Source organism: Sinocyclocheilus anshuiensis, unplaced genomic scaffold (assembly GCF_001515605.1).
Source record: "Sinocyclocheilus anshuiensis isolate Anshui unplaced genomic scaffold, SAMN03320099.WGS_v1.1 scaffold1448, whole genome shotgun sequence".
Classification (NCBI taxonomy): domain Eukaryota; kingdom Metazoa; phylum Chordata; class Actinopteri; order Cypriniformes; family Cyprinidae; genus Sinocyclocheilus; species Sinocyclocheilus anshuiensis.
Window position 1 is genome coordinate 45,114 of NW_015547730.1, and position 10,631 is coordinate 55,744.

At 38.2% G+C, this 10,631-nt stretch overlaps 1 protein-coding gene across 1 annotated transcript in view; it reads left to right on the forward strand.

Moving 5' to 3' along the window:
* The window catches only part of LOC107704322 (cytosolic purine 5'-nucleotidase-like), a 41,927-nt gene continuing 31,296 nt past the window's right edge, over positions 1–10,631 (forward strand). The window contains exons 1-3 of the mRNA XM_016507214.1: positions 1–83; positions 2,053–2,176; positions 4,966–5,039. Of these exons, the coding sequence (XP_016362700.1) occupies positions 47–83; positions 2,053–2,176; positions 4,966–5,039 (235 nt within the window). The 5' untranslated portion in view covers positions 1–46. The remainder of the gene's footprint in view (positions 84–2,052; positions 2,177–4,965; positions 5,040–10,631) is intronic.

Consider the following 10,631-nt stretch of genomic DNA (forward strand, 5'->3'; position numbering starts at 1 on the left):
AAGCACCGCCTCGTCCTGTCCCTCAGCAACTGCTTACGGCACGGTTATGAAAACTGAAGACGAGCTTTTGATGCAGATTAACAGTAAGAATTGCTGCTTCCTGCTGTGCGTTCTGTCTTATTGATATTTCCCGAAGTGTTTACAGTGCTGCCTGTGCACTTGAGCTTTTGTGTACTGACGGAAGGAAGGTAAGTGAGCGAATATGGTTGAACTTACAGTTGTTGTTGTTGTTGTTAGTGTCAGTGGTTTATTTGTTTGCTTGTCTCTTTTCTTGTGTTCAGCTTGAATAGATCGGTGATGTTTGATGTTCTGCGCGAAGCTCACAATGATGTTTATCAATGCGTTTTGTGTTCAGCCAGGCTAGCTCCCGTGAAAATATATATTTACACTATATTTAAACAGGATACCAGGCGCAATACTGAACACCGTGGATGCTTAATGTCAATACATCCTTTACATATCAAAACTGTCTAAATATGCTGGATTGTCAAGCTCTGTTTCAGCCATTTTCGTGGGAAATTCTGTAGCTGCTTACCAGCCAGCTCTTCAACCGTCTTCGGGTGCTTTGTCCTTGTTTTTCAGCAGCTGAATGTAACTTTTTGTGGTTATGACCTGGAAAAGGCATCTAAATAGTGCAAGTCAACAAATTAGTTTATATGAGTATGTTTTAGTCTCCAGTGTTTAGTCTCTACTGCTGCTGTCATAAGTTATTGCGAGGAGGCAATGGCGTGTAAAATTTTGAAGCTAATGTGGTTCAAACCATGTTTGAATATGTATTGATATCTAATTTACACTATTTGTTAAGTATATAGTGTTAAATATTGCTAAATATAGAGATACATGCTGAAAAGTTACCAAAACCCATCTCCCATGACAGCTGAACATCCTGCCAATATAAACAATTTACAAAGAAAAAGAAAAGGTTTTTTTTTTCTTTTTGTGTGTGTTCATTTGGTGTTCATGGACCAAATGCACTCAAAAGAAAGAAAAACCTTTCTCTTTCTGGTTTTCCAAAAAATGTTATGCAAATCAGTCTGACAGAGGACAGTGAGCCATTATAACTGCCTCCTTGGGGTATTTTTGTGTATTAAATGAAAGAGTTTTTACGTTTTGTTTTTTTTTGGGTGGAAGGAGGCATGTTTATTTCTGTTGTTTGTCCTAGAGGGCATGTCTGAATATTTGAAAAAGAGTGAGAGTGTTTTTTTAATTTTTATATTACAGAAGAGAATGATGTCAGCACCACCTGAAGTTCTTTTCAAACTCTACTGTCTCACATCCCCTTTTCCCTCAGCATACCGATCATAAAATAGACTGCTGGTGGGAAAATCTCCTTCCTTTGCCCTTAAGGTCTCCAGCTTGTTTGTGCAAGTCAGCCTTTGTGAAGGCCACTGGCCCCAGTATGCTGACTCAAGCTTCTATGCTGCATGTCATTCATCTTGCTTCAATGGTTTGGATGGTGCTTACATATTTTGTAAGGTGTAATTTAACTTCTTTCAAGAGAAAGAGAGGTTGTCTGTTTTCTGCTTGCTTTCATTTTGTTCACATACTTGAACCATTTCCATACCAAAAACCAAGTATTTCAAACACAGAGGTTGTTTGTGTTGGCAAGCTCATTTGGAACACGTAGTATCTTTACCAGGAGTTGTGAAAATGTAATAGAGGACTTCATGTTTGTCAAACATTTCAGTCAGCAGTATGAAATTGGTTTCACAATGACTGAGTGGGCTTTTCTTGTATGTGAAACAATCAGACAAAGTGTTTAAAGACTATCTGTTTAAATGATAGATAATCAAATCAAGTCGTTATGTTTGTCTTTCTTGATTCTGGTCAATCTGATGCAATTAGATTAGAAGTTGGCACATAAACAGGCAGCAGTTGTGTATTGGCTTGTTTAGTAGGTGATAACATCTATAGAAAATTACTAATCCAATCTAGGAAATCTGAGAGCATTCATACTTTAATGGTGCCACTTAAAAAAAAACATTAATCAAGGTTTTTCTGTTTCTTTCTCTTTTCTCAAAGTATTTAAGAGATTTTTTAATCTTTTTACAGATTCACAACGGAGAGATTTAATGATGACAACATCATGGAGCGATCGACTTCAGGACTATGCAGATCTCCCAGCAAACATGGATGGCCTGGCGATGAAGAAATACAGGAGAGAGGCCTATCATAGGTACAGTATAAACTGACTGTATAACCACTGTGTTTGGGTGGCTTGGAAAAACAGATTTGTCAGTTAGAATTCAGAGACATCATCTCCTCAAAAGGAAATTGCATTTTCCTTTCTATTTAGATAAAGTGTCATTTGTTTGCAATCCACTCATTTTAGAAGAGCCAGTTGAGTCTGAGTTTATAATAGTTTTCACTGAGCATTCCATACTCTGTGATTTTACATCTTACGAATCACGTTAAAAATTTAAGCAACTATGTCAAGAAAAGATCCTATTATTTAGACAGTCAGCTCCTCTGGTAAATTGGGATTTTAAATTAAAATAAAGAATGGAGTTACCTAATTATAGGCAAAACCCTGCAGCGATGTTTCAAACTACATAGAGAAAACGGGCACATGGAACACGTAAGACTAGGGAATATAGAGGAGCTTGTGCAACCCCACAAGTATGGAATTTGCCATGCAGTGGCATTATGCAATCTTCAGTAGATAAGAGGTGTGCCATTCGGTTCCTCTTAAAAATCTGCCCCTTTAGCACACACCGTCACTTGTGGAATTAATCCAACCAAAGGTCACGTCTGAAATAGAGCATAGTTTACTCTTCCTACTGTGCGTGAACTTTGACTTTACATTTCTCCGTGCTGAAGCCAAAAGTTCACTGCCTTGTTCCATTAGCCAGATAAGGGGGTTTAGATAAGGAAAAGTAAATGTGAGCATCATGGCAGGGATTCCACTCTCTGTACAGTCTATCTGAGGTCCAAAGGCAGTGCTGTTATCTGTCGTGTGAGATGTGCAGTGAAAAATTTGCCAACTCTGTGGAACGTAGTGGTGAAGCTGTAAAACACAGAAAAAAAGAATATGGTCCTGATGACACAAAATCTGTGACCCGAAAAAAAATCATGTTTCTTTTAAGTAAGTCTGTTTTTGTGGCGTCCATCGTAGTAACACCCCCACCCAGGCTGTTTATGTATGTTGGTAAAAGGCAAGAGACTGAAAACTACCACTCTGATGATCAAGAACTGAGGTGGAATTCATCCAACTTGTCAATATCTTCGATATCTTTTATCAGGATGTCCTAATGTATATTAATGACACAAAATCTGTGACCCTTATTGCTGTAGAGAACAATCAAAGTCCTTTTTTATGTGGCAGTCATCTTGGTATACAAGGCTACAAGGGACTGAAAACTTCCAATCTGTTTATCAAGATGGCATTTCAACTAGTGATATACAATTTCCGCAACCAAAAATAATCAGCCAAAAAAAAAAAAAGACAATATTTGTCCAAAATAGTTTTGGAGGGTGATCATTGACTAAAAGGATCCTAAAACAGCAATATGTTAAGTTTATTTCGCAGAAATATCAAGAGACAGTTCGTTGTTGAACTTCATTTAGTTTATCACCTGAAAACATGACACCCAATACAGCATACCAAGTTCAATTACCCAGTTAACCAAATTTGGTTTTGTTTGTTGACTTAGTTTCGATTTCTTTGTTTTGGTTAAAAATTCATTTTGGCAAGTCCCTATTTTCAACACAACAAATATTACTTAATCATATATACATGCGTTTTTCTAAGTAAACAAACTCAAACTCATGCGTGTTTCTAAGTAAACAAAGAGGCAATCGGTTCTTTTAGCTGAAAGGCGGGACTTCCCATTTCTACAGTCACCATATTTCTTCCATTCAGTTTTATATGAGAGGTTTGTCTCCTCCCCTTTATAGTGTATCTGGTACAGTATAAGTAGCCTATTACAGAATAGGGCAACAATGAGGATCCATTGGAGATACAAGAGTCATCTGTTTACCAGCTGTCTCTAACTAGTGATGCACACTCTGTTGTGTTGAGCCGCTGCACCCGCCTGGTTCTTCCTGCTGTTGTTGATTGTTCTAGATGTCTTTGAAGGGAAGCAAACCACTCCTAACTCAACAACTGGCACAACAACAGAGAATGCTATAGAACTGGCACAATCATTTTTGCAACAAGTCAGAAATTCAATGACAAGAAAGCAGAGAGAGGGGGCTATTGTTTGCTGTGGGGGTAACAGGGTGAACAGAGAAATGGGCTTGACAGACCAGCTAGAGCAGTGACATCCACTCAGAATGCAGTGCGCAGGTCCTACCTGGAAAAGTCAATCATGGGATGTAGTCCAGTGTTATGCCACCACAAGGTAGGGTTGATCAAAGTGACTTTGTTTTGGTAGTAATGATTTTCTTTTTAAAGTTTTGTCAATTTTTATAGGGTTACAAAAGCGTTTAATACTGGTCTGACGTCTCTGATGATCATTTCCACTTTTTCTCTTTGTTTTATGTAATAAAAATATACTACTTTACATATATTCAGTTGCTGTTTAAAAGTTGAAAAATGCTATTTTATGTTGTTGAAATTGTTTCTGGCTGCAATATAAACTTTGAATCTCTTGTAAAACTATGGATACAATAGAAGTGAAAATATCTGTCAGTTATTGTTTGTGGTTTATCTGTGTCGGTATCAGATTATATGCATACACAGAGAGTGATTCAGAATTTCCTTTGTGTTCATATCCTGGCATTAAATATCATGGCTTATGGACTAAAGCATAGAGCTGTCAGTGTTCAAAATAAATTCAGATCACTCTTAGCATGTTGGCCCAGGGATGGGAGTTTATTTATTGCTGGGAATGCCATAGTTTAGTCGTTTTTTTATTTTATTTTGTTCTCTAAAAGCGAGCCATTTTATTTTATTTCTCAAAATTGCGAATTGCAGACTATTGCCACCAAACACACCTCTGACTGTTTCACCTTCTTCCCCAGAGTGTTTGTGAACAGAAGTCTGGCCATGGAAAAGATTAAATGCTTCGGCTTTGACATGGACTACACTTTAGCAGGTAAGGTGTTTCCTACTTCCTTTGATGACTATGCTTAAATGTTCAAAGTCCAAATCCCCCTTTACTTCTACAACCCTAGGAATGTGCCAATTTCTAAAAAAAAATCTCGTAATATTTGTCCTTATGTTTGGGTGTCTCTTGGAGCCAGTAACACTCTTGCTTAGAATCTCAGGGTAAACATACAGTAGGATTCTTAAGTATATTTAGCCACTCCTCGTCTGGTTTTGGAATCTGGAAAATTGAGGTGATGTCTCGTATACACAAACTGCCTCATTTTATATGATCTAAAACCTAGAGTTTGTCTTTGGCTAGGATCTTAGTTTGTTGGAACGACCATCAACATAAACAAAGAACCTTTTAATTTTTTATGACATTTAGGTCAGCCAAGAACCTGAAATAATAGAGGATTTGATTCTTATGGTGCAACAGTTTAACATGGACCAGATGCATTGGGTTTCTGAAATCCCTTTGCTTTCTGTTATTGGTCCCAGGGACTCAGCTACTAGTGGTGCATAAGATCCTCACTAAATCCGGGCTGTGGGCCCTGAGAAAGCAGATCAGTTCTTTGACAGTTAGAATGGATGACTCTTTAGAGGTGGATAGCGTGTATCATAGCCAGCAGCTAATATGGCTTAAGCTAAATTCTGAGGCCGCTCAGCTGTTGACATCCTCCACATTACAGCTGGCTGTAACCAAGTGCAAATGTTTACAAGTACGAAGCTATACTGTTTCTTATCCTCTGATCAAGTTGCAACCACAGTTTAGAGGTCCTTAAAAATCCATAACAGTCAATAAGAGGAAACAGACACAGATGCTTTGGGTCACAGATGCTTACAATCTTACAATATATCATTCTTGATAGATAGCAAAAATAAAAATTTTGTCATCATTTACTCCCCCTCATGGCTTTATAAAAAAAAGTATAATAAATGAAATAAATAAAAAGGTATAATAAATTACACAAAATTCTTTAATTCTCAGCAATCTTTTATTTATTTTAGTGCTGTCAAACGATTAATCGCATCCAAAATAAGTTTTTGTTTGCATAATATATTTGTTTGTTCTGTGTATATTTATTGTGTATATATAAATACACACACATGCATCTATATATTTCAGAAAAATATGTTATTTTTATATATTAAATATATATTTATTTATAATATAAATTGTATTAATATAAATATAGACATGTAAATACGTGTAAATATTTTCAAAATATATATGTCAGACTCTGTTCCATGTTTTGTCTGTGTCTTGCTCCCCAGGTGTTCCTTTCCCATGTTTAATTTGTCCCAGGTGTTCCCCATGATGTTTCATTGCTCCCAGGTGTGTCTCGTCATCCCCTCCTCCTGTGTGTGTATAAAAATTGTTCCCAGTCCCAAGTTCTCGGTCCGCTGTTGAAAGTCTTCCTGTGAACGTCTTCCTGTGTTCGTCTCCCTTGGTGCAAATGAAGTCTTGGTAAAGTATTCTCCAGCGTCTCCTTGTTCCTCGTGTGTGTGCATCGTGACAATATACTGTATGTGTCTGTATTTATATGTACATAGTAAATATACACAGAACACACACATAATTTATGCAAACAAACACTTTTATTTTGGATGCGATTAATCGCGATTAATCGTTTGACAGCACTAATTTATTCCATAATTATGTAATACTCATAAGCCTCTCGAGAGAACTTTCACTCTTCACTCTTGGTGGAGACTAATTTTCTTTTTCTGTGGCTCTACAATAGAATATTAATAGATGTTAGCATTTATTGTTGATCTTAAATCCAGGCTTTGAGATCAAGAAGCATTAAACCAAACCATACAGGGTTTCCAAGCCCTGACTAATATTTCCTATTGCTTATTGAGTCCATTCCATAACCAAATCCCCTTTGTGATTGGGACCAGCGTGCAAGATAATACCCTGCACGTGGACAGAGATGTGGCACAAACTCTCCATCTAAGCTTGGTATTGACAGCTCTTCAACCTGATAGTCCATTAAATCACCGATGAAACCCGCCACCTCTGCATTCTTTGTATAGACCAGATGGTTTTTCACAGGACAGAGAAATAAAACGCTGTTAAAATGGCAGAGCAATTTCAGAACGCTTCCGATTTTTTAATCAATTTAGTAAATTAAAGACACAGTCTTTAAGGGTGCATTCTGTTGTATAAAAACCTGACAGCATAATCCAAAGTCAACCAGAGGCTTAATGCAGCTAAAGTATGTTAGTTAGGGAGAGCTTGATGAACGGACTGAGGGGTTGGGGGAGTTTGTTTACCTTGTAAGATGATACAAATTTTATTTTCTTGCTGAAGGTAACCTGATCTATGAACTCCAGCCTGACATCATACCCTCATTCTGAATACACATGCATATGTAATAATCTGTCCAGGAGTGTGTGGAGAAAGAGTGGCTCTATGCTGACACACAGGTCAATGCAAACAAGTTTGGAGCTGCAGAAAAATACAGAAGTTTCACATAGTGGTGAAACATAAGTTTTCTTCACTATTGACTAATAATCAATTTGCCTCAATGTAATAGAGTGTACAAGTAAGTAGGACACTTGTTTGTGTCATGTATACAGAAGTCTAAGGCATAATTTAGCTGGTGTCATCTTACCGCCTTCAGTAATACTGGAGATGAAAGCTCTCTGGCGTCAGCTTAAATTGGTGATGATGAAGATTCGGTCTTGCCCATGAAAACTCATATGCCTGTTGAAAAGGGGGTTTACTGGTCTTAGCAGATCACCAGGCAAGGTTTTGGCCACAGACCGGATAAACCAGCTGAACAACAGCTTTGCCAGGTTAGCAAGCCATGTTTGGTTTAGGGCATGATTCCCAGTAGGGGTGTGTGCGATATTGACAAAAAATGATATCTCGATATTTATTGGGATTTTTTTTTTTCGATAATGGTAGAGATATTTTTCTGAGTGTGTTTTCATGCTTGTACCTTGGCTGGTTTAGACCTGTCATGGATAAATAAATATGACACTAAAGCCGCCAGTAGGTGGCAGCAAGTCCGTGTATTAATGAGTGATTAATTGAATCGTTAATTCAAACGATTTGTTCAAAATGGCTGATTCAAACGAATGAGTCACTGAATCAATGACTCGAACAATTTGTTAAAAAAACAGATTCATTCAGGAACGAATTTTAAATTCCTATTACTTAACTAGATCATATCTTGTGAATATAACAAAGCAAAAACCCATACAGGGATATTTTTCTTTTGAACCCTGAATTATAGTAGCACTCTACCTGCATTCTAACAGGCTTCATCATGCAGTGAATGCTTTTGGACTCTGAAGACGTTTTTTTTTTTTTTTTTTCAAAATGAGTGAACGATAAATATCGCACAGCCCTAGTTCCCAGGGTTTGAAAACCACTGAGGAATAACTGTGATTATTTAATAAAAGGCTGTAATGTAATTAAAGAACTATATAGTCTGTTGCACTGCATGTTTCAGAGTGAAGAGCGGCACTGTGTTCATTTACACTTTTGCAGTTTGCCGTGTTTTTGCTCGATAAATCCTGTTTCTCACAAACTTCACGACCTGTTAGTTTAATGTGCATTTGGGAGTGTAATGTGCTCTATAGGTTCACTTAAGTAACATTCATATTTACATAATTTTTAACATGTTTGTGCAAAGTTTGCAGCATTTAACCAATTTTCTACCAAAATAAATGCTTGAGGATTTGAACATTTGAAGACATAAATCTAAGACATAGATATTTGAATTGTGACTTGAAGTGTTAGATGGTTCTTGTAAAGAGTGAACCCAAATGTGAACACCCTTAAATGTAACTATTTACGTTAGCATTAACTATGTTGTTAAATTATTGAAATCTCGGGCTACTTCAAGAAGATATTTTAGATATGTTATGTATAAGGAGTATTTTCCCAGCTTATTTATTTAAGCTTATCTTTATGTATAAGGAGAAACGGATTTCATAATGTTGACTAGTTGTTGGCTAATAGTTGATCAAATCTGTCTGAGGCTCCTTTTCTTCACTTGAACTGTAAATACATTAATGGTCATGTTAACTGAAGTTTGACCTGTATTTCACAGCAATGCATACCTGTCTTTTTTGTCAATATAATCGTAAACTAATTTCACCCCTCAAACCTTTACCTGTTCTTAATGTAGGCCACATATAATGGGGTATAGATTTTCTGTCTGCAGGCCTCAGTAAAACTGCCAAAAATATTTTCTTTTCACCCTAGCAGGAGTATGCTAGCTCAAGGCCAACATTGTCCAAGGTCAACACTGGTGTAGCGTCTGGACCAATCAAAAAAACTATTTTTCATTTGATTTAACAAATCAGTTATTCATTAGATTAACAAGTCGTCACAGACGTATGATTAATTATTCATATTTCCCTTATGAGCTGATTCGCTACACTGGTGTATGCAGTTAAGCAAAGAGTGATGATGGGAATAGTGACTGAGAGGGAAAAAGAGGCTCAAAATAGGTTTTGCTGTAGCTTTGTGGAACATCGTGGAGAGGAGAGAGAGACAGAAAGAGAAGGGGCAGTTGAGTTTGTGTACAGCTGCTATCTGGGTGGAAGAATCTGGCCTGAGTTAGTGACTCTGTTGGGGTTTGCTTGCCTGTATGTGCCTGTACTTCTGGCCATGGCACTGTGAGGAATTCATTTCTATCCGCCTCCCCCGCCACAGCCTGTCGGTCATACATCTGTAGAGATACAAGCCTAGAACAGAACGTGAAACTCACTGGAGGCAATCCTACAAATAAGTCTCATATAACTCAAAGATTGGTAAATTGTGTGAAGTCATTTAGATGGAACTGGAAAAGCTAGACTTTGATAGGCTGTATGGATTAGTAAAATAGAAATTAGTAGCTGTGGAAAAAATAGAAAAACTCTTACACTGCCGCGGCTTGTACAAAATAACACAGCATTTTGGTCAAAGGTCAACAAAGGTCTTCGACAATGCGGAACCATTGCTATTTTTTCTGTTATATCAACTGTGTCACACCTGTCCGTGACCATCAAGGAATTAATTTATTTGTTTATTGAGAATAATGGCTTTGAAAGAGAGAAACGTCTCAGGTTACGTATGTAACCCTAGTTCCTCGAGGGAACGAGACGCTGCGTCGAAAACGCTAGGGGAATGCCTTCTGCGACCCACGCTCTGAATCACATGTGAAATCAGTCCAATAGCTGAACGGGACGTCACGGCGGATGACGTCATGACCAGGAAGCTATAAAAGCACGTGCGGCGGAGCCAGCGTCAGCTCCTAGGAATGAAGCAAGCGCCGGCAGGGACGCCGGAAGTATGACACCGAGACGCTACGTCTCGTTCCCTTGAGGAACTAGGGTTACATACGTAACCTGAGACGTTCCTCTTCAGGAACTCGAGCTGCGTCGAAAACGCTAGGGGAACGAGAATGCCCACGCCGCCAGACTTCCAAGTCTCTGCCTAGTGTGGAAGACTGCACAACTAGGGCGAGAGAACGGAAGAGCCGGGAGTGGCTCGCATGTTTAGCTCATAAAACCTCCTTTGAGAGGAGGTCCCTCCTGACGGGAATCTCCCATGGAGAGCCGTCGAGAAGGGAAATCAGGTCCGAGAACCATACTC